We start from the raw sequence: 24,999 nt of genomic DNA on the forward strand, positions 1-24,999 counted from the left end.
CTGCAACAGTGTGACCCAAAATAGCCACTACCTGTTATAATGGTATCACATGAAGTCATCATCTTGTTACTCAAGTACTGCAGCCACAGAGCTAATCATTTCACTAGTTGTTTTATGCTTCACCAACATTGTTGGCTGCCAGTTTGTCTAGTGCTGATTCAACTTCATGGAAAATCTTGTGCAATTATCAATGTTATGCATATAGTGGGTGACATCATAATGTTTTTTGTAATTGCTAACAGTTTGTTGTTGCTTGGCTGGTATAGCTAATAGAAGTGCTGTCCCACTAGGGACCTATATGGGATATGTGGAGTGGGATAAGATTTTAATAGAAGAGTATATTGAGGTAATAAAGTACACCTCGGCCTTGTTTGGTATATACCTACTTGCTATGGACACTACATTGAGGTGGTATCAGCATTGTATTATTAAAAAAGCTAGTGCATGGTTGCTACACTTTGTTATATTTTTAACTACTGTAATTGTCTTGGTGAGTTTTAATGGCTTCACTGAACACGAGGTGTACTGTCTCTAAATTTGTACACTTTATACTTAATTGATACTCTTTTTCTGGAATACAGTGGAACCTCTCTATTACGGACATTTTGGGACCCAGAATTTTTGGTTACTTTTTGCTGTAATATAGAGGTTTTCCTGTTTCATAGGTAAAGAATGTATTAACCAGACCTGTTAGGGACCAAACTTTTTGTCCTTATTATGGAGGTTTTTTCTATTGTGTCCTTAATTCGGGGAGTTTGTTAAAAGAAGTTCCACTGTGGCATCATTGGGCATCGGAATATAGACTAATTTATATTGTGGTGTGTCACTACCGGGTTGTTTGTGTGTGGTCACATGAGCTTGTATGCTCAGCAAGCATAAATTAAAACACACCTGATGCCTATTTACAATTAATAATTAGTGCCTACTAGTATAACAATGAGAAAAGTGTTTGCTAAGTAAGTACATAGGCCGGTATCCATGTTGTGTGTTAGCAGCCATATTGTTAGCACTTCAGAAACAGCTGTTGCTGTATTATATGGCTTCATTATTTCTTTTACTATTGAAAGTGCCAAGCCATCTAGGCAAATCAGTTGCCACAATAATTAACCAACCATAAACAACTTACTTGGCACTTTCAATATTGTAATTAGATCAACTGGGGTTACATAGCTAGGTAGATCAGTTACACATGTTTTAATTACATATCTTTTATCACTGATCAGGATATGATGACCTGCATCTGATCTGGGTGTGCCAGGTGATATGTGTTGATTATCTTTTACTAAACAACACTGCAGCACAAGATAGCATTATTAACTACTATCAGGGGTGGATTCAGGAGATGGCAAGGGAGGATTTAATGCATGTGAGAAGAGACAATTTGAGGTGTAGAAAGTAGGAACAGGTTACTCAATACATGGGATGAGTTTAACAAAAATTTAAAATACGTATTCTTTGCCGCAGTCGCTGAACTAATTCTCATAATTTTTTCTTCATGCAATAATTTGACAGTCAACGTACATTTCCATTGTGGCAAAGAGTTATACCATGCACAATATATCTCATAAGATACCTAGCCAATGATAGTTTATACAGATCCTCTAGATTCCATGTTCTGATCTTGAGTATTTCATTAATGACTGGTATCACAACATGGTATGTGGTACCACACATGTTACACATATTATCACTCATATTAACATTATAACTAACGACCACAATATTGTCCCAGAAATAGCTACGAGCATAATAACTGGATTTAAGTGTGTGCACAAAACATATTAATGTGATGTGTAGCTGCAACAAAGTAGATAGCTTGTTTGTTGTGAAAGCTGATGTAAGTTTTGATTGCATTCAATTGTTGCATGTCTAAATTGCACTATGTTAACAGCCAATGACTGAAACAGAAAAGGGTGGGTAGCAGCAGTGTGCCACTGCATATTACAGGTGTGTGAACTGCATATTTCCCTTTGGGAGTTTTAGTTTAGTATAACTACATTACGAATTGTATCCCTAACAGATACAGGCATTCATAGTAGTGACATTAACAAGCAAGTTGGAATACATACAAATGTCTATAACCAACAACTGGTCTAAACAAAATAACAAAGCATAATCATGCTTTTTTTGGTAATATAGTAATTTATGTAGCATACACCTGCTACTGGCCACTAGCACTGTTTTGAAATGTAAAATATTCAACTTGTAGTTGATCATGTGCTATAGTGTATCTTGTCTATTAACTAGGTTTTCATTATGCAAGAACACAATGATGCACCTTTACATAGTGAAGAAATAGTAGGCATATGAGTGTATGAGGTATGCCTCCCACAGGACCTCCCTGCCCTTCCCAGATAGAGATATTTATTGTAGTTTTGAGCAGGCAATACGTGTGTCAGTTTATCAATACTACATGACAAGCTAATACCACATAGGTACAACTACATACTGTAGAATCAAAAGAAGATACAGTATAATATATATTTGTGTCAAGCATATGTGAGTAACTAACTAGCTACACTACTATAACAGAAAAAAGTCAATTGCAGTTGCTTTTCACTGCACATATAGTTGAAGTTGTTCAACTGGAACACCTTCATCAGACAGAGGCTGATCACGGCATATCCTCACTTCAATATCTCCAGTTTGCTTTGTAGGAAGTTGACGAAAGAACCAAGGTTCACCAGTTTGGTAGCAGCAGCTGTTCTCAGATGAGCAGCCTTTTCCATCCCACAAAGGGTCATCAGGATAAAACCTCGTATTTACATGTGGCCCAGTAGCACCTGATTCACAGTAATAATGGCTGCCAACATATGCAGGAGGATTAGGCAGGAAGCAATTATGTAGCAGCCACAATAGTTTAATTACATTATACACAACACTACACACAGTAACCAAAGTCTAACCTGCTTTCAAACAATTGGCTGACATGGTTATTTTTGCAAACTGAGTTAATAATGATAGTTGAGGACTTTGACAATGCAATCTTGACACAGTCCAGCAATTGTAGACAATATATAGCACACCAGATAGAAAGTGTAGCATATAATTAGATTTAGCTGTGCTTCATTAGTGCCTACATGCCCTCACTAATTGCTACTAAAAGGTGCCTGATTGTTTACTAATGTTCCAGGAATTTTACAGTGACACATCATTGATAGGCCACAAAAGTGAAGAGTTAGCCAAATTGGCCTTGGTATACAGATGTCAAGAAAAACTCCTCAACTGAGACAGTATAATGAGATGATCAATGTAGTTTTATTGAAGAAGTGCATAATGACTTAATGAAGTTTCACTGGAACTATACATTAAATGATTTTCATCAGTGTCTGTGTGTAATATAGTTGTAAAAACATGCTTTTATGGAGTTTAGTACAACTCCATCCTTCTACGCAAAATTGCTGGTAGATTTTCTGGAGTTGAGAATAAAGCATGAGATGATTGCAAGCAAGCAACCTTTAAGTATACTATTTATATAGAACCAGGAATGAAAGCTATCCATTCTTCTATTGCTTTAATAATCATTAAATTGTGAGCTGTGGTTATAGCACATACAGGGGTGGTGGTCCTGGTGGAGCAGGAAAGGCCTGCTATACCATCTTTGCAAGGGAAACTTTGGCACAGAGCAACTGTGGCAATAAAAGTTATACAATGAAGTTTGAAGTACAAAACAGATATGTATGCCATTCTGGCTCTGGGGGGCCTGGAGTCATGCCCCTAGGAAAAGCTTCAGATTTTAGAATTTCTGAGATGTATTAAGACTCTCATTGCATTGTTACAGGCGAACTAAGTAGCTACTTGTAATTTTATTAATATGACTGTTCTATTAAAGTGATTGTATGATTGGTATATTAGATATCGCATTCTCTGTTACAAGCAAGGGGTGGGTACATGGCTCCATCGCCTACAAGTACGTACATGCATAGCTAACTTTGTGTATTATATCACAAGTAAAGAAAGTGGTAATTTCTCTTGTGAAACTTCTCATAAAAGTTAATTTAATAATGATTGTCTACACATACATGTAGACAGACTGCATGAATCTATAGAATTCAAATTTAACAAGCTATTGGCAGTCCTTGCCTTTAGCTGTCAGCCACAGCATTTATTTAATCACTATTGTTCATCAACAAAATTTACACATGTATGGTGTGGCTGAGATACAATAACAAAAAAAACTAGTATTTAAAAAGAATTGTTAATTTAAAATGAAGTAGGGATCTATGCAATAAAAAGTAATGAAACAATAGTTGAATGATGGCGTTACAGCACAGCTCAGTGGAAAGTCCCTACTTTGGCATTGAACAATATAATAATAGCTATTGTGCTAAAGTAGGGTCTTTCCCACTGAACTATGCTGTAACACCATCATTAATCTCTTGTTTCATTACTTTTTATTGCATAGATCGCTTCATTTTTAAATTAACATTTTCTTTAAATACTAGTTTGTTTAGTTTTGTTGTTGTGGCACAGCTAGTTACAATGTAACTTGTATTAGTCCACTTGTATTTTCCACATCTGTAGGTATGGGGAAGGCAGATACCATCATTTATAAACATCTTGCCCATTTGCTCAGTGAGAAGTGGAGTTCCCCATATTCTGTGGTTATGGGCTGGCTTCGCTGTAGTTTGGGGTTCTCCTTGCTGCACTCTTCAATAATGTGTATCAGGTGATCGCATTCTAGATCCAAGCATCCCTGTGTGCCTCTAGCCGTCAACCTTGCTGCTGCTGAGGGACACCTGTCTCCTTTAGAACAATAATGTAATATACTGATTTTATATTGTGCTTGCTTCTTTTTCTTATAAAAATAGCTATGTCTACCAGAACAATGTAACTTGTAACTGTTCTATCATACATGACTGTTGTATTAGAGAGTGACTGTTGTATTAGAGTATATCTCGAATCAGCCAAGGGTGTGCAGCTAAGACCAATAAGGAGTAAGGTGATCTTGTTTACTGTTAAGCAAATAACTAGATTCAAGAGCAATTTCCAACTGGAATAACTTGCCAACCTCAGTGATTGATCATGAGTCGGAAAACATTAACATAATTTATTTACTAATCTATTACTAGACATATAACTAGTATAGCTGTACTGTAATCATGTGTATGTGTGTAATTTTCCTTGGGGCGTTATTCACTCCCTGAGCCTGCCTGCCCAGTAGAATAAATCAATAAATAAATAGATTGTTAAGAGGTGGGGTCTCTGTATTAGTACTCCTAGATCTTTATTTGATGGGCGTGGTCGCAAACCAATCATAGGGTTTGCACTCAGAATTAGAAGGTGCTTCTTTTTGTTGTTTCTGGATATTTTCACACAGACTGACCCTTAAGATAAATCATACAAATGCTAATTTGTTATCGGATTGTTTGTAGCATTCGTTATCAGCATAATTTTAGTACATGTAAATATCCAAAAAGTGGTTACGTGACCAAAAATCCCATCATATAGGATTTACACTGCAAAACAGCATTTTACCTCAGCTCTTTTCATTGTTTCTGGTTAGTTTCACACAGACTGACCTTTAAGATAAACAAACTAGCACAAATTTTGTTATTAAATGTCTATTACTTTCAATATCAGTGCAGTTTTAACTCTAAATATCCAAAAGTGGTTACATGGCCAACAATCCCATTATACAGCTATACAGGATGTGCTATAGTATTAAAGATCTAGAAGTCTTTATTGAGGCATGAAATACACTAATTGTGACTTAGAATATCATGATTTTAGAATAGGCTGTCCAATGTAACTATTGTGGTATTTTTGGTCATATGACCATATTTTGGATGTTTTGTGTGTTAAAATTATGCTGATACCAAATGCTACAAGTAATCCAATAACAAAGTAGCACTTGTTTGCTTTATCTTAAAGTAGGCATTCCAGTATCCGAGATTTTTAAATTAAAAAACTCTCCATATATTCCCCAATAGAACCCTGGCACAAAATAACAACCCGCATTTAACTTAGGATTGCTCCGTCATTTGAGCTCCAATGAGGATGAAAATCACTAAGCAGTTTGTCCACACGCTGATCATCATGAAAATCTTAGTTTTATCGTGCTCATTACATATAGGTAAGTTTGTGTTGTTTTGTAACCTTTTCGAGCCTTGTAATGTATGTAAAATGTGTACTGTCGAGTGGAAGGTAGTCACTGGTGCTTACTTTAAAGGGCATAGTTACTTTGCTCGGGTTAGCGATTTCCAGCTCCACAGAAATTTTCTGATGGCTGTGTCATCAGCTCAAAAGTATAAACCACTTCAAAGTCCTCATAACAATGCCATAATTGAAACCACAACTCCAACTTAGGTATTGTTGCATCATTGTGACACCTCCACTTTTCAACTTGATGTTTTTACTTATTTGAGATGCCACTTGCCTATGGGTATACACCATTGTATTGAGAAGTGTGAAATAGGTCAAACATATTTACTCACCACAAAGCATACAAAGATCACTGAGATCGAAAAAAAAATAAATAAAATAAGACCTCAAGTTACTCTCATTACATGTACAAACTTGCAGTTAGAAGCAACTGCAGTTTCAAGACAGTCCAGGAGGTTACTGGATGGCTTTCTAATTCAATTGTGCCATTTTTCCCTTTAAAAGGTATAAGGAGCCCTGGAGAAAAAATGTACTTTTTTCATGCCGAAGTAGCTAATTCTAACCCAACAAACCATATATTTCTGAGATTGGCAATCAATACTCTATAATATTGAGCATATAAAAGTCCATTTTTCCAAAATTTAAAAATTGGGCTGGAATGCCTACTTAAAGGTCAGTCAGTCTGTGTGAAAATCTTCAAAACAACAAAAGGAAGCACCTTCCTAGTTTCAGTTGGAAACCCTATGGCAATCACGAACGAGATCCCAATTGTGAAGTAGCAGATATCTAGCAAGTGTACCTCTTATAGTAGCGCTGGGACTGAAGCACTTCTGAAACCCAGCTCTGAAATAATTCCGTGGCATCTAAATATGCTGCTGAAAGAAAGTGTTGATATGGAAAATTAATGCCTCGGTATGGTTTCATTGGATGAAGAAGAAGACAAGCAGCCTGATTGAAGACAAAAGAAAAGACAAGGTGCAGAGGGCCTACACTTGTCGGAACCCCAAAAGGCACATCCCACTGGTGAGTTTGTTATTGTGGCGTAAAACGGTGACTGTGTGCTGCTTCATTTGGCCTCTAGCCTTGCAACTGTGGTAAGTGAGGCAGTGAGACTAACATTCGAGTTTTGGTAATTTAAAAAAATTCTATATCCGGCCACCTGTAAGCATTTTGTTATATTTAATGCTGTATTATGTATTATATGGACTAGTACTATTTTGTAAAGGTGATTTTCGTCGTGTAAAATGTCTCTAGGATGACTTTTGAAGGGAGAATTTTGGGTGGCGCTCGAAATTTTCACCGCAATCCCTACTTAAAGGTACTACAGTACCATTTGATTATTGTTAATTAATAAGATGCTCAGCTAGACAGCTACATATATGATTATGTATAACTACTGCAATCTGCTTCAGATACAGACTTACAGCTGATAGCGATACAGTAACAGAATTTGTTTTTGACAACACCTTGTTCACTAGAATGAGATACATATCACTAAAAGTATGCACTGCATATTGTTTCCATACCCTCAATATTAGCACTGCATGAACACATACTGTATAGCATCAAAGCAGACATATATACATCAGTATTTGGCATTGTCAAGTAACTCTCTATCTAGATTTTGGATACCATACCATTTCACTAATGATTTCACTAATGCTAGCATTGTGAAGATTTGCTGTATTGTTGTGATGCTTTTGTTGGACACATTGTGACAATTGATACGAGTTACCAGATACAGCTTCATTGGCAGGAAATAATCACATTTGCTCCAGTTGTAGGCTACTAGTTGTTGTTTCTTTTAAACAGGTTACTCCAATTGTAGGCTATTAATAGTTGTTGGTCTCTGCAAACAAGTCATTCCTGTTTTAGGCTATAGCAGTTCCCTGTATACAGGTTGTTGAAGGTGATACCAATTGTTGGTAAATAATTTGTAGTCTTCTAGTTGTAAACACCACCAGATCAGACTAATGGAGGCTCCAATCAACTACACAGTGCAGATGAGTGATCAGTCATCCAATGGATCATCTGATGACATCTTCTCTGATGTGCCATTGTTTGCTACCTACCTGAAGATGTTCCTGTTACTACTAGCGATCCCCACTATTGTAATACCAGCTTCAGTGATCATACATGTCATATGGAAGAATGAGAGATTACACACAAAATATTATTTCTTTGTGGTCAACCTACTAGCCACTGATATAGCCACCACCCTGAGATACATGTATGAAATATTTTTGATGATCTTATATTTGCTTGACTTGAACATACCACATAATGTCACCTTCTTTTTCATTGTGACAATCCCGCAGGTTGCTTTACGTTTTGCTATTGTGCTTTTGGCTATTGATCGTATCATCGGTGTTGGATTCCCATATCGTCACAGGAAGATCATGACAAATAGAGTGGTAAAAATTCTAATAACTGCTCTATGGGTGTTAGCTGCATTCTTTGGGCTCACAGCTAGGTTTACGTCAACTACAGTATTTGTGCGTCCTTTTGGGAATTATGTAATCACACCTGGTCCTATACCATCTATTATAAGTGCAGGTTCAATGTTAATGTCTGTACTAATGATAGTGTTCAGTAATGCATATCTATACTATGTAACTGTGCAATCCAATAAGAAGCTACAACAAAACAGAAGGCTGAATGGCAGGGTTGATGGACATGAAACTAGCAGAGCACAAAGATTATTAAATAGTCTTCGGATGCAAGCTAAGCCTACTGCATCTGCTTTTGTCTTGGGTGGTATTGATTGTGGTATAAACTTGACACGGGTCATCGTGTTGGTTATTCTGAGGTCAGCTGTTCCTCTATCAACTGATGTTATATATGGGTACACCTATCAGTTAAACTACCTAGTGGAATTATGTCAAGTAGTATCTCACATCTTTGTTTATGGTGTCTACATGAAAGAGATTCGAAGGCAATTGCAGAAATATGAATCCTATCAAAGACTCCAAAGAATGCTTTGTCTGCACCAGACCAACAAGGTTGCTCCAGCGATTCCCACTAATTGAACGAGTGAACATTATTGACAGACAACTTAATGCATATACCCTAATATACTTATTGTATTGATTAATACAGTTATGTTGTATATATGGTACTATTATCACAAAGTATCTAGACATGAGTAGTGTATTGAGTGGTTAAGGAAAGTCATTTCAGACACATGTGTAATATAACACATTTCAAGTTAGCCAAATGTTACATAATGGATTCCTGATACATACAAAAACCAGTTCAGCCGTGAAAGAAAAGGATGCACCCATACGTAAAGACACGACCAAGTTTAGGCCACAAAATTTGATTATGTGTTTTTGGTTCCTTGGAGGGAACGAATTGCGCGGTCATTATTCAGTAGTAGTCAAAATATTAATTTATTGATCTTGTAAGCACCAATTTCTATTTACACAACAATTAGTTTTGTGTAACTATCACTCCATGTCCTACATTATCAAAATTAATGTAGTGCATTACGCTATGTAATTAAGATTAAAACAAAGCCTGGTCAGCTGGTCAAGTTTTTAAGAGTTGACAGGCCAGAAACACATGTAGCTTAGCTAAAATGCTTCAAAAACAACATTAACCAGTGAAGAATAATATTTGGCTCTTTGGCCATATAAGCCTTGCTTGGTTGTTCTGCATATTTTTGGCTAGTTACTTGGCCATCGTTTTCATTAGTAGGTAATTGTACTTAAAAGAAAGCTTGCAATATTATGTGAAAATTAAAATACAATTTTCTGCATAGTATATATACTAGCAATGAACTCCTATGAATGTTATGTACATGAACCATTGTAAAGCTAGAGTTATGGAAGACACTGAACTTCAAAAGGAGGAGAAATGCAGGCAAAAAATCTTCAGAAGCTGATCATGAATAGAAGTTAGTTAATATAAGCTTGTAAAAAACAAAAAGATGATTGTAAGTAGCTCATCATTTTAAAGAAAAACTAGGACAGTATAGTTCAATAGTTGGTAAGGTACTACATACTTGTATATCACCATGAGTACATTAGTAGTAATAGTACTTTGTTGTTAGGTATAATATTATATAACTGAATTTATACTAAGTACCCATACACGATGAATGTACTATAGTTCACCAATACATTGTGAAGGTTTAATATTTTTCTTTGTATAGTATTTGTCAAACACATTCTGACAATTGATACAAGCTAACATATAAAGCTTCATTGACAGGTATTGATCACTTAAAGCTTCAACACATAAAGCTTCATTTAGTCTAGTTGTAGTCCACTAGTTGTTGTTCCTGGTAAACAAATTGCTCCAGTGGTCACTGCAGTAAACTATTAGTTGTTGTTTCCTGTGAACAAGCTGCTCCAGTGGTAAGCTAGCTACTAGTCATTGTTCCCTCAGTCATGTATATAAGCTACTAGTTGTTGTTCCCAGTAAACTAGTGACTCCATTTGTAGACTACTAGTTGTTCCTGGTAAACAAATTGCTCCAGTGGTCACTGCAGTAAACTATTAGTTGTTGTTTCCTGTGAACAAGCTGCTCCAGTGGTAAGCTAACTACTAGTCATTGTTCCCTCAGTCATGTATATAAGCTACTAGTTGTTGTTCCCAGTAAACTAGTGACTCCATTTGTAGACTACTAGTTGTTCCTGGTAAACAAATTGCTCCAGTGGTCACTGCAGTAAACTATTAGTTGTTGTTTCCTGTGAACAAGCTGCTCCAGTGGTAAGCTAACTACTAGTCATTGTTCCCTCAGTCATGTATATAAGCTACTAGTTGTTGTTCCCAGTAAACTAGTGACTCCATTTGTAGACTACTAGTTGTTGTTTCCTGTAAACAAGTTACTCTAGTTAGTTGTGGCTTCCAATAAACAGTTGTAGACTATACTAATTGTTGTTTCCAATACATAGGTTACTCCAGTTGTGGACTACTAGTTGTTGTTTCTAGTAAACAAGTTGTTTTATTTGTAGACTACTGGTTCTGTTCTCTATACAAACACCACCAGATCAGACTAAAATGGAGTCATTCAATAGATCATCTGATGACATCTTCTTTGATGTGCCATTGTTTGCTACTTACCTGTGATACCAGCTTCAGTGATCATACATGTCATATGGAAGAACAAGAAATTGCACACTAAATATTATTTCTTTGTGGCCAGCCTACTGGTCACTGATATAGCCACTACAAGAAGATATGCATATGAAATATTTTCAATGATCTTATACTTGTTTGGCATGACTGTAGCACACAATGATATCTTTTTTGTCATTCTCACAATTCCAAGAGTTGCCACATGCTATGCTTTTGTCTTTCTTGCTATTGATCGTGTCATCGGTGTTGGGTTCCCGTATCGTAATAGGAAGATAATGACAGATAGAGTAGTCAAAATCTTAATAACTGTAGCATGGTTCCTAGCAGCTGTCATTACTTTCAGCATAAGATTCACATCATCTCTCTTGCTTGCATGGCCTTTTGGGAATTACATAATAACACCTGGTCCTATAGGCGCTGCTCTGCTTGTAGGTCCTATGTTGATGTCAGTCATAATGATAGTAGTCAGTAATGCCTTCTTGTACTACAGTACCGTTCAGTCCAACATAAAGCTAAGGCAAAACAGAAGGTTAGCTGGAGGTGATCAGTATAAGATTAACAGGCTGCAAAGACTAGTGAATATCCTTCAAATGTAAACCAAACCTACTGCATCTGCACTGATTTTGGGTGGCATTGATTGTGGTATCAACATCATACAGGCCATTTCATTTGCTGTAGTCAACACATCTGTTCCCCTATCATCTGGTATTACAATTGAGTACATCTTCCAGATAGGCTATCTAATGGAATGGTGTCAAGTAATGTCTCATTCCTTTGTCTATGGTGTCTACATGAAAGAAGTTAGAAGGCATGTGTGCAAATATAAATTTTACCAAAGGCTTTGCAGTTTGTTTCCTTTGAGACACAACAAAGTTGCTCCAGTTACTATGCACAATTGAGACATTGTAACTGTACCATGTATATACACCGTACAAGAATATGCAGAATAAACTTGAACTGCATATGTGAATTCATGTAATGACTACAATATTCAGCACTCTATAGCATACATTAAAATCAAGACTTAACATGTAGCAATATAACATATGTACCACACCCTGTGGTAAAGATCAAAAGCACCATACTGTGGTATATAACTGATATAACATGGTTTGTGGCTACACTTACCATATATGGTGTAACTTCACACATTACGTGAAATCTTTATCTAAACAATAAACAAGTCCAAGTGCTTAAATCAACCAACTATTTACTTGAGTTACAGAATGGATTGCCGATGAACCCTTGTCTCCTTTGTGAATAACTGAGTAATCACAAGTAGAGTACTGGTGTGGTATCGCTAAAGACTCTTAAACACCTACTCCATCAATGATTCTACTGATTTTGATCACAAACAGGTGTACTGTTTCACTATAAATTGCTACGTATCTCTAATCATTTCATCTATTGAGGAGATATAGAATATACCAGTTATAACACAATTGTTAGGAAACATATATACACTCTCCCTCGAGCATTGTGCTCTCTCAGGATCATGCGTATATTTCAGTTGTATCTCTCGTAAACATGCTATTATTACATGACAGGGGCTACCAAAATCCATTTAAATGTGTGCATGTCAACTGTTTTGTAATTGACACAGACATCAACTTTTCAAACATACAGAAGCTATACTTATAATATCTTCAAACAAGCTTTGGGACCACTAAGTACCATTAGCTGGGATAGCCATATAAATAAATAAAAGCTATCTTATATATATTCAGAGATGATAATTATTTATCATTCCATTTACTTTACATCTATTAAACATCAACAAACTCTATCAAAGAATATCTACATTGCCCCAGAGGTCTATATGTACTAAGTAAGTATCACAATTCAACGATAAATCTGAGTCCAGCTACATGCTCTGAAGAATATATTTTCCACTAGAGAAACTTAACTCCAGAGCCAGCTACTTGAATCCCCTTATGTTATCTGCATTTTTGTTACTGAGTTTGTACTAGCCTGTCTAGGTCTGGATGATTCATGCTTATATAAGGCCACATAAGCTTACTTATTAGCTTCTCATCCTCGAGCTCTTGCACTCAAAATACCAGTGTGGGAGGACCGATTTTTATTTATTTTTTACTTATTAGATAGCTGAATTAGTTAGCTAAAATGACTCAGAATGCAGTTCTCTTAGACTGCTCTAGCAAGGTATCAACTTTAAAAGGTGCTAGATGGCTGCACTAAGCCACCAGTGGTGCAAAAAATCCTTGATGATTGAGGTAAGAAAAACGGTGATGCGAGCAGGGATGAGAAACTAATATAATAAATTAAGTCTATGTGGTCTGAAATGATTTACAATGGAACCTCAGTTATGACCCCACTTATCCGGATTCTCGGTTAACCGAACTACAGAAATGACTGCTCTATTAGAATAGTGACTGTTCTATTAGGGTAGTTGAAACACTGATATTTAAAAAAAAAAAATTTCTTTGTGCTATATAATTTATGCACGGTTGGACTTTTCAGACTTATGAACCACCCCTGGTCCCAAGGGGTTCAGATAACTGAGGTTCCAGTGTACTGATCTAGCCGACCCTGGTATACAGTAGCAGGAAAGTAACCACACTAGTGTTTGGGGTCAGTTAAATTAATTAGTTGATTTAAAGGAGTTTCTTCCCTGCAGACATAGCCTAGCAACCCTTCCATTCAGTTGAGAAAACAGAAAGCTTTTAGAATACGGTATTCCCGTTAGCTCACTCAAATACTCTAGTTTGAAATATGTGGTGGATTATATTAGTGGAATGGAATTGAAAATTGAATTCATGCAATTTGCCACCCATAGATTCTTTTTTTATATAGCTAGCACCCCTATAGTTACTCAATATACTCATACGTAAGGTATATATCATCTATACTATACCTGGAGTGCTTTCTCCCGTTGCCAGCTCCCCTGCACCTGACTGTCATTCAGTTGAAGCCTTCACCTTACCGGAAATAGTTGGCTCTCAGTCGGGTGATCCGCAGCTAATTGATAAATCACGTGAGCGACACCAGTGCTTCTCACACAGCTGATTCAGTTGGTTCAGTTAACGTTCTCATCGCTGGTTACGAGATGAAGTCTGTAAAGCTCTTCCTGTACATTGTACTACTGGCCATAGATACAACCTCCAGTGCGGCTGATGATTTTACAGGGCTCGTTTCAGGGGAAGGCTACTCTGAAGACTTTGGCTCAGCGGAACCATTTCTAAGTTGTAAGTTAGTGATGTACCAGACTTTTAGGCACAAATGTGGTTAGGTAGATACCCCCCGTGTTGCTCTTTCCACTCAAGGTTTGCCTGCCAGGAAGAGAGGTCACCTGGCTGCAATACTATTAAAAGTGACACATAGCTGTCATAGTGCTGAAAAGCAAGTTGCTACCACGTATAAGCAACCTAACTACTTTGCACCTCAAAAGTCTAGACACTTTAGTTTAAAGAAGTGTTTGTTGGGTTGAGTGACAGAAAAGCAGGCCAAACCAAATAGAAACTCTAACGGGCCTATTAATACACAGCTTGAGCTATTGGGATTTTGCTGTGTTAAATGGCCAAGTTGTACATGTCACTTTTAGTACTAATGTAACCTCTCTCCTATACCTGAGTGGAAAAAGTGTTATGCCAGCCTACAGTGGCTTGCTAGATTCACTTTGGTATGCTTACATGTTTACATATAGTATCAATTTTGCATACCAGTGGATGCAGTGACCTCTGTGTAGTTTGGCTGAATGTACATGGTTGTGAATGTTTATCATTACAAAATAAACAGGTTTTTTCCAGTGTCTTACACAATGTAACGAACACATAACAATTAACCCATACCTTATTAGGAATTGTCACGTTAATAGTGTGTGCATGTATGTCAGCATGTTGAGACCTTTCTAGTTTGACCTATTTGATTGGCTTGCCCTGCAAGTTTTGTATTTTAATTGTGGAACATGCTACCTCAAGATTGTCAAAAAAATCCCCAGCAGCTAAGCTATTAACAATAAATGGAAAGAGACAAACGACAGACGTCATGTTGCCTCAATTTTATCAGTCTTGCTTATAACATAATATAACAGTGTTAATTAAAAATAAATTGCAGGTGTAGTACTTGTTTGAGATGAATATTATGTAGGAGTGTATGTATATACAGAAGTTGACACGTTGTGTGTTTTATTATAATAAGTACAAGCTTGCATGTACATATTATCTGCAGGTACCATTAATCAACCCACTGTTGACTATTGCATCTCCATCTATGATGGAAAACCAGTACTCCGGGCTTTAAGTCAGGTATTTAGTTAAGTTTGTATAATATATTACCATGTGACATATTATTCATAACTGTTTGTGTAGATAATGCATGTTATTACTAACAGCATGAAAGTGAGAGGGTCAGGCGGCACAGAAACATGCAGAACAGGGTCAAGGGTCATTCAGGTCATATCTTTATGGGTCATGATCGTCTCATCTTAAAGGACCTAACCTGAATTCTGAATAGAACTATGTGTATTGGAAATTGTATATTGGTGTGAAGGAAGGTGACGTGCTTCACTATTATGATGATGAAAACGTAAACAAGGCATCACTATTAAGTTTGTTCTAATGAACATAAAAGAAGTAGCAGTCTAAAATTGTTATATGACCACTCTATTAGAGCTGTGACTGTTTGAAAAATGCCACAAGTTATCCTAGGAGCCACTCCAATTTTTGTGCACAAGGATGCCTAAAGCTTACTTTGTTAACATAACAATCCACACATGCACAAACACACACGCACACATTTACCTTGTAAACAATAATGCAGATGCAATTAATTGTGCCCTAGCTTGTGTCTGTACTTTAGTGCCAGTTGTATCTGGTGATGTTGACTTGGTTTCATCCCTCCATGGGTGATGCAGCCACATTAAAGTTGCAAATTAGTTATATTGTAGATGTATTTTATATCCTGAATTGATCATTCATGATTTTGGAAAGTGGGCATATACAGCATGTTACCGTAAAACCACAATGTAATGGTACTTGTATCATCATATATCAGCAAAAATATTAATGTTATTTACCAAATACCACATTTGATACTAGTAGTTAATCCTAACAGTTTTTCATCCCCTAGTTTATTTTTATGAAACCCGCACACATACTGTGGCCATGACTCATTGGACCTTAGATAATGGAAAAGTTCGGATAAGTGAAGTCCGTACATTTATATACAGAGCAAAAATACTCTAATAGAACACACACTGCAGGCAAAACACTCTAATAGAACAGTCACTTCCACAGTTCGAATAAACAGAACTTTTGTGATGGTTGGGTAATGGGGACCACTATAATTGGTTTGTGTTTTTCACACAGTATAACTGTTTGTCTTGTATGATAGCTTTGTTTTTTTTTAATTTGTCTGTCATCTGACAAAAATTTTGACCACCTAGTGTGTTGTTTTGGGAAGTGACTTATTCTGATAGGGACTATCAAAGGTTGATAGCAGTGGGGGTCATGCCAACATAACTTAAAGCATAATGGGTAATTGAAAGCATCAAACATTAATTATGCCAACGTAATATGGATGATTTTCAAATATTTTATTAAAATTCACAATGCACACACCAATGATAAAGCAAACAATAAACACGATACAATATATTTCATATTAAATTTTGCAATAATAAAATCAAGATACTCTAATAAGTCACTTAGTCAACTAGAAAAATAGACTCTAACAGAATGTTCAGCTTTGGAACTTCATTTTTATTCCGAAAGTGTAGTGTTGGGCACAATAGGAAGGACTTTTGAGAATGTAATAGGTAAAAATTTGATTATAATAGGCCGTGGTCTAATAGCAATAAGCACTGACAAAGGTGTACAAATGCTACAGTGAATCATCAAAAGTGCAGAGGACATGTCTCGATTTGTGACTTAACACATGTACAGGTACTTTGTCATAAACACTTTATATCACAAAATCACTGCATCGATCCTTTCAGAAAGCTAGTTATGCTACCTTTTTTCCACTGGTTTATTCAAATTAAGCCACAAACCTGTTGTTAACATAAACTATCAAGCAGCTGCCACCATTTACTGTGACACTAAAATTTCTGTACTATCCAACCTACATATAAACTAGTCAGGCCAGGGGGCCAGGAGTGTTTAGCACAGTAGAAACTAGTGGTGTAGAGATAAGAAGTTGGAATTTGATGATTGCTAGTTTCTTTTATAGCTCTATGTATGTAATAGTATGACTTGTTTGTTAATCCATTACTTTAGGTTACATCAAACTTGTCTACTCCACTGATATTTTCATTAAGTTATGAAGATGAAATCCCTTCTTTTGTGATGAAGGAAGTTCCTCCTGTTATAATGAATGCCACTTGTTCAGATCAAAATTGTACTGCATTATTTATCATTGAGCCTGTCTATGAATTATATGATAACCTCACCGTCAATGTCACAGTCAGTACTGATAATTGTAGTAATTCAACGGTGAAGATAACTAGTGGACCTATCTGTAAGTGAACATTACTGCATTCATATTTATAATGAAAATCTTAATAATGCAATGTGATGCAGAATTTTCTTCTCAAGCTGGTGCTGTACAAAGATAAAATAAAATTGTCATTACTGCTACGTGTAAATTAACATCAAAGCTGTCCCATATTGTATGGTTATTATCAGGATAGAAGCATTTCTTCTGTCTACTGAAATTATCATTCAGAAAAATTACAAATTTCTTAAGCGAAAATCCAGCCATCTTTCCCTGTTATATATTAGCAATTCTGGAACTGAAGTGAGGTTTCACTGTGGTCCATGTACTAAGGTATTTATAACAGAAGCCAGAAGTTCAAAATGTTTTTAAACATTTCTTCAATTGTACCACTTTATAAACAGAAAAATATTGAGAAAAAATTTATTTTTTTACAGGATGACATTGATCATATAACTCCACCATCCTATGATGGATTTTTAGAATGATCCTTGAGGGAAAAATTATTTCCATTAATTTTAAAATTCTCCCAGAATTGTTATACAACTGAAAATCTTCTGCCTGTTTATTTCTAACCACATTTCTTTGATACTATAAAAAACTCTTGCGTAGTACACAAGACTGTTTTATAACGTCAAAGAAATGTGATAAGATTTTAAGCTACAGTATTTACACACATTTGTGTCTAGGTGTCATATTGTTTGTGAATGTCTAAAATGTTATTTATGTTAATGATCTATTACATTTACTTTAGGGACTAATGCAGTGGTTGATGTTAAAGTTGGCAAGATAACGGAAACTGGAGCTACTATAGTTTGTGAACTACTTTGTTTCTCAAAAGACTTTGGGTGTTTGCTGACATATATAACATGGCTGAACAAGTCAGTCACGATTCAGGATCCTACATTTCATATCTCCAACATCACAGGGGATCCATACAGCTACAGCTATCCTAGTCAAAATATAACTGTTACTGATCTGGCTAGCGACAACATGTATCACTACTGTGTACATGCCATTAATTTGACTACTATGAATATTAGTGGTTTTCCATTGTGTGGGAATTTTACAACTGTTACAAAACTTCACCACAATGAATCTGAAGGTAGTGTATATAGTAATGTCATATCCCATAATAGATGACACAATTATTTAGTATGTGCAAAACCAAAATACACACTTTTTATAAACTCTTATCAATGCAGCAGTATTGTGTTATTAATTGCCATTCTAATAGTGTGATTTCGTTACCACACAGTATGATACGGCAGAAGTAGAAAATTTGACAGTAAAAATTAAATATTTAGCAAATTAAAAAACTTGTCTATTTGATGAATTTAAATTTAAATTTGATGGCTCCTCTTGCTTGCAGGAGCTCTTCAAGATTTTCAGATGGCATCATGAAAGCCCAAGCAAATCCAGATGGCCTTGAGTGATTGCTTTGAGTATTTATATAGCTGCATCCAAAACCACAAGTACAAATGTAGCTACAGTAGCTACTTATCTGAGATGCATCAGTAGGAGAGTCTCTTGGTAGAATGCCTTGCTGGTGCCTCTGGCCAGCATATGAAAAAAATCTGAAAGGTACAAAGAAATGTTGGACTGCACTGTGGGACCATGTTTAGTAGCCAGTATAGCTTTTGATGTTGGCAAGATTTTTGCTGCATAGGTTCGCAGGTCTTCCCTTGAATTTCTCCGTGTTTTTGATTCCTTTAGCTAGCCAGATATTTAGTGGTCTTAAATTTGACCATTTCAGTGGAAATTTGCCAACTGCCAAATTTAATTGCCGGTCAAATTTTCTGCGCACTGTATATTAGAGATCATGGGAATTTGAACTTTACTGCAAAAGCTTGACTTGTACCCAAGAGTCCCCTGACTGCCTTCAGTGCAACCCACAAATGCTTCTAATAGTTTGTTACAGTTAAAAAAAATTATGCAAAGAAATTTCCTGCTGACTGATTGATTGACTCAGACCAGCATAACTCAATACAAGGTAAGGCTATACAGGCCTGATTATTCACTGTTAGACGTTGCTTAATTCTTAATTCAGCTAGACAGGTGGCTTTGTATGTACAATGGACACATCATGTTTTGTCCTCTTTTGTGTCCTATTTCTTTCTACTGGCAGTGCAAAGTGTTCATTTGCTGTAGCATGAAATGGCTTCACATTTATGATGGAGTTTTCAATATTTTCTGAAGTGACTGGATTGATTGCAGAGGTGCTTCTCATTTGTTTACTCATAATGTTGTGTAACAGGCTGAAAATAAAGTGTTAATGGCCACACTACTTAATTGTTCAGTGATTAATGGTTGGGGTGCGTTCAGACACAAAACTAATCATGATTATATCCAGCACTCTTTTGAAACAGTATGCATAGGTTTTCCAGTCATAAGAAACAAAAAAAATAGTGAAACAAGGGGGATCGTCTACACATAATTCAGTCATGCAACATGCAACATCGACTGAAGTAGGAATTCTCTATGTCCACTAGTACATCTGCAAGTGTAAGTGACTTCCTGTTTAATTACTTTTATTTCCATGATCCCTAATCGAACTTGAAATTCCAAAGTTTTCCTTGTGCTTTTAGACGTGCAGTTAGCAGGGTACGTGCATTTGTGATTTCTTATTATCCATTTCTTATATAAGTAGTAAGGTTTAGTTTCATGTATTTCAAAAGAAATTTTTTGAATAGAGTAAAAGTACCATTTTATTAGCTATAATGAAATAAGATAGGATTTTCTGTAAGAAAGGTTTTCCTGCATGCTGGCTTTATCAGTAAATTAACCATACAAGTCCTCAAAAACCATCGTGACCATTCTATTAGAGTATCTGACTGACTGCTCTATTAAAGTATCTTGATCTTGTATGGCTTTTTTTGAATGAACATGGTCTTTTGTAAGACAATATTCTTGTAAATTACTGTCACTGATCCGTACAGCTGTTGAACAATGCAGGTCACTTAGAAAATAAACATAACATTTAGATATTTGTACACCCTACATCAAAAATTTCAGTCCTGAAAATACCTTTAGCTTCTGGGGCCCCCTGCTCCATATACCTACTACCCTGCTGTACCCCAGCCCCTCCCCCCCTTGCCAAACTCTGGATCTGCCTTTGTGCTACATTATAGATACTAGTTTTATATTGTATTAATCTGTTTCATTATAGGTATCAGTGGAGCTCTTATTGCTGTTATTACTACAGTCCCAGTATTGGCTGTTCTAATGATTATTGTTGCCATCATGTACTACTACTGCTATAAGAAGAATAGAGCATTAGATGGACAAACGACAGCAGCTCAATTGGCAAGAGCAGTAGCAGGTCGTAGTGGCTTCTTTGTACAGTTGGCAAGTGGTCAGGCAGATGAGCCAGAAATACGTAATGGATCAGATACGGAACAGAAACACGAGATAGATGATTTTTCACATGTGGCTCCCAGCGATGATATTTCTCTGCCTTCAGCTGAATACACCGATTCTGTTTGAATGTCCTCTCTCCCATTGGTTACATGATAAATGATATAATGTCTTAACTGATCCATATGTACATTAACTGATGTGTTATATAGTTGGTGTGTGTTAATGTGTATATTGTGGTCAGCAATACTGTTAATTATATGTGACTGTGTTGTGGGATTAGCTACTTAGTGTATAATAACTATACTGTAGGCATAATTCTAGAAGCTGGTAGCTATAAGTTACATATTCTATAGAATCTGATAGTCTGCCTGTTACTAATATAGTATAGGCTTTGATGTGGCAGTGTGTGATTTCAACAATTAGTTAGCATTAAAGTGTTATAGCTGGCCCTAGCTCTGTACTATGTAAACCAGAAACCCATACATAAAAGGTTTTTTGCTACTACTACAATTTGTGCCATGTGTTAGAGATGATAAAATAGTGATGCATGCTATCTTTGCTAATCAGATCCAACCTGACGATCAATTTAGCTTTGTATTTTACTGTATGCAATAAAGCATGCATGTGGCATTAAACTTGATCCTTCCTTGAGTGAATCTTTAATGCACAGACTGCAACTTTTCAGTGGTAAGTGTTCATATGGTTAGTCATATTATGGTGGAGCAGGAAGAAGTCTGTCATTAGGTGTGTTGATATAAGGTGCATGTATGCACGAAAAGTGGTTAGTACCAATGACTAGGGGATGATGACTTAATTTATAGAATTGCAGATGCACGTATTCTCATAGTATTACTGAAAAAGACTAACTGGTACGACTCAGAGTGCAAGACTGCAGCTGCGCAACCCCATGTAATTACAATTATATGATAGGTGGAGGGAGAGATCCATCGCTAACATAATATATGCGGCACCTGGTCACCTCCAGATAAGTCAATACCATGCACCACAAGGTTAACCATTATGCTATGCTCTAATGCCTTGTACTACACAATCAGTTCCATGTAGATAAAGCTGGTACTGTGTAGCTAGCCTAATGTTGCAGTGCATAATTTGAGTGCTAAGCCACATTGAGAGCTTACGTCCATCATATAGTCCTGCTTAGTCTTGTATGACCACTGTCATCGTACAAAGATGATCTACGTGGGCATGACAAGGTGTGTGTTCAAGTAAAACAAACAAAAAAGTAAAAATGTAATAGCTAGCAGGCTACAAAAAAGGTTTGATATTGTAAGCAACTGATGCTTGAATTGAATTTTGAAATCCTCCAGATCGGCCTTGCTACAGATTCCCTAGCCTGTAGCTATGACAACGACTCAGTAGATCTACTAAAATCCCTTTTATTGTGTAGTAAATGCCTGGCTAGTGGTCTGGTGGCATAAATGCACGGTGCTAACATAGACACCCCTACTTATGGTGCTAACAAAATTAATAAGAAATTTATTTAAATGGCGCTTAACTGATACAAATAATGGCGCAACCGGGGACACAAGATTGGCGAAACCTACTGGATCGTTATTTGTACGAGTTATCAGTCGCTCTACAAAACTCTATCGATGACATTTCCATGCAGCTAAAAGAAAACTTGGCCGCGTGTGAATACGCTGAGATCGATAGTGTTCCAAACAAAATGAAGAAGGTCGAGAAAGTGGTCATCTCAGTGAGGAGTAGAGACTTGGAGACGTTTAATAAGTTTTGTGATGCACTAGAAAAGACAAACCACAAGGAACTGGTTATAAAACTGAGAGGTACAGTATACTACTATATGACGTCATAGAACTTCCCTTCCAGTATATCTATGCTTCCACTTATAAACTGTACATGTTTAGACTTGACAACACCCACTAAGTTTATCACATCTGGTTAAACTCTCTATGACATACGCACCTAACTTACATGACATACAATAATATTGTTGGAAGGTATTTGTGGCTATAGGGACTGTCCAGAATCACTCCATTTTCCTTGCCATGGCCATTTTTGGCATTTACCATATGTGGTCATGCGAGTTCAAGGACACATCGCATTAATTATTTTTAGGTGTATTTTTTGCATCAATAATATAGAAACCATCGAGTAGAAACCACCCAGTAAACCTTGTTCTTCCTCCTTACATCGTTTGCTATAATTGTATGTGTAAACAGTTGTTTTATTAAAGAACGTGTAAATTATTGTTCATGCATAAATAAAAACTTTTGACAAATTTCTTGCTGACTTAGTAGTTTTGGGAAAGTGTGTGGGAACCATATGGAATCAAACAGATCCGTTTTTCAAACTGACTAATGTAGAAGATTAATGCAGCCTTCACTTATTAGATACAGTAGCATTAATGATATTTTGATCACATGGGTGCATAGAGATGATGTCAGGGACCAGGCAGGTATCTGCAGCTGGCTGCAGTACACCTGGTTTGAAAAATATACAAAAATTACCAAAATCCTCATAGGATTTATTCTGAAGTCATGAATATTAGTTTTTGAAGGCTTCATGATCAGTTGGTAGCTTGCCAAAGCGTCATATGTGAAAATTTTCATTGATAGTGTTGTAATCCCTAATTTGCAGGGTTGTATGTTGCAGTATATCACTACATACTCTTAAAATCAACTACTTGTGTTAGTCTGTATGCAATTTGAATTTGAAGGCTACTGAAGCATATACAGTGGAACCTGTTGATCATGACACTTATAGAAAATGAGGAACACCTGCTTAATCTGGACACTTTTGATCATGGTCCCAAAATAACGATAATAACATGTAAATGAACAGGACACCTCAACATATTCAAGACACTAAGATGTCCTTAATACACAGGTTTCACTGTACCACACATTAGAACTGCCAATAAAGTACACGGCTTATTTCTCAAGTCTTGTGAAGTAGTGAAAGTCACATTTTTGTGTACTACTGTATATGTGCTACAGGCTACTTCCATCTATTACATGTAGGTCAACCATCTCCTCTCACTGGAGAACAAGCCTTCTCTATACTGCGTGCAAACTATGTTCGACTACAGGAAGGTCTACCTGTCAATGATATCCTCCCAGAACTATTTGCCAGAACTGTTGTTACAGAGAGTGAGTTCTTCACATTACAAGATCAACCCAGTGAGATTAAGCAAAGACGTGAGCTTGCAAAGTGTTTGTTGACAGCTGTACGGCGACAACAATCAAACTTTGACACTCTCTGTGATGTTCTACTCAAAACACCAGGTGTTGAAGATCTTGGGAAAACACTAGCAGCTGATGGTAATAAAATATTGTACTGTTACTAGGATTCAGTAATGAGCATGATAAGGTGTTTTACCCAATTTGTGGAAAGGTATAGCTTTTGAATTGAAAGTATTTTGGATTACTTAAAGTGTGTTTTGGCTCTTGTAGTCAGGTGGTAGAATAATGTGGTGGCATGGTAGATGAGCCAATCTCCTATTGTAGCAACCAAATGACAGAACTAGTCAGCCCTTGAACTGCGTAATACATGTACAGCAGACACTTTTCATTTTGCCATCCTGAAAGTCTCCTCAAATGCTGCACTCAATACTAACTGTTCCAATATGATTACTAGATTAGAAACACAAGCACCGAAAGAGGGCCCAACTGTATGCCAGTGATACCAGTAGAATCAGTAGTGCAATAGACTACCTAACAGTTTATGATTTTAAAATATGTTTTAATATTTTGTGCAAGGAGGTACCTTTAAAAGGAATCTGATGTTGTTCTAGCTGTGACAAAGAAATCCTTGAAGTGTGTGTTGTGTGTGTATGCTTGTGTACTGCAACCATATACATAGTTGTTCTATTTTGTTTTTCATAGCTGAAAAGATAAAGAAACAGAACTACAGAAATGAGTAACATACAGCATTATTTATTATGTGTATTTTTACATCTTTTAAGTGTTACATCATATATTATCTATGGTTACATTTACCTTATTTTATTTAAGTA

General features: G+C 36.4%; 2 protein-coding genes across 2 annotated transcripts; both read left to right on the plus strand.

The window, feature by feature from the left end:
• The first annotated feature begins 14,168 nt into the window (after positions 1-14,168).
• LOC136253234 (uncharacterized) lies at positions 14,169-21,265 on the plus strand. Its single transcript, XM_066045862.1, has 5 exons — positions 14,169-14,395; positions 15,378-15,454; positions 17,426-17,666; positions 18,397-18,747; positions 20,812-21,265. The coding sequence occupies exons 1-5, from the start codon at positions 14,257-14,259 to the stop codon at positions 21,126-21,128; spliced, it is 1,125 nt and encodes a 374-aa protein (XP_065901934.1). The 5' UTR covers positions 14,169-14,256; the 3' UTR covers positions 21,129-21,265.
• A 1,239-nt stretch (positions 21,266-22,504) lies between these two features.
• On the plus strand, positions 22,505-24,999 carry LOC136254438 (uncharacterized). The gene is made up of 3 exons (XM_066047130.1): positions 22,505-22,807; positions 24,005-24,304; positions 24,869-24,999. The coding sequence occupies exons 1-3, from the start codon at positions 22,531-22,533 to the stop codon at positions 24,904-24,906; spliced, it is 615 nt and encodes a 204-aa protein (XP_065903202.1). The 5' UTR covers positions 22,505-22,530; the 3' UTR covers positions 24,907-24,999.

Source organism: Dysidea avara, chromosome 4 (assembly GCF_963678975.1).
Source record: "Dysidea avara chromosome 4, odDysAvar1.4, whole genome shotgun sequence".
NCBI lineage: Eukaryota > Metazoa > Porifera > Demospongiae > Dictyoceratida > Dysideidae > Dysidea > Dysidea avara.

Excerpts from the sequence above, each read along its gene's own strand:
- LOC136253234 (XM_066045862.1), top strand. The coding sequence starts at position 14,257 with ATGAAGTCTGTAAAGCTCTTCCTGTACATTGTACTACTGGCCATAGAT. Across the intron at positions 17,667-18,396 it reads GATAACTAGTGGACCTATCT|GGACTAATGCAGTGGTTGAT; the intron begins GTAAGTGAACAT and ends CATTTACTTTAG. Across the intron at positions 18,748-20,811 it reads TCACCACAATGAATCTGAAG|GTATCAGTGGAGCTCTTATT; the intron begins GTAGTGTATATA and ends GTTTCATTATAG.
- LOC136254438 (XM_066047130.1), top strand. The coding sequence starts at position 22,531 with ATGGCGCAACCGGGGACACAAGATTGGCGAAACCTACTGGATCGTTAT. Across the intron at positions 22,808-24,004 it reads ACTGGTTATAAAACTGAGAG|GTCAACCATCTCCTCTCACT; the intron begins GTACAGTATACT and ends TATTACATGTAG. Across the intron at positions 24,305-24,868 it reads GAAAACACTAGCAGCTGATG|CTGAAAAGATAAAGAAACAG; the intron begins GTAATAAAATAT and ends TGTTTTTCATAG.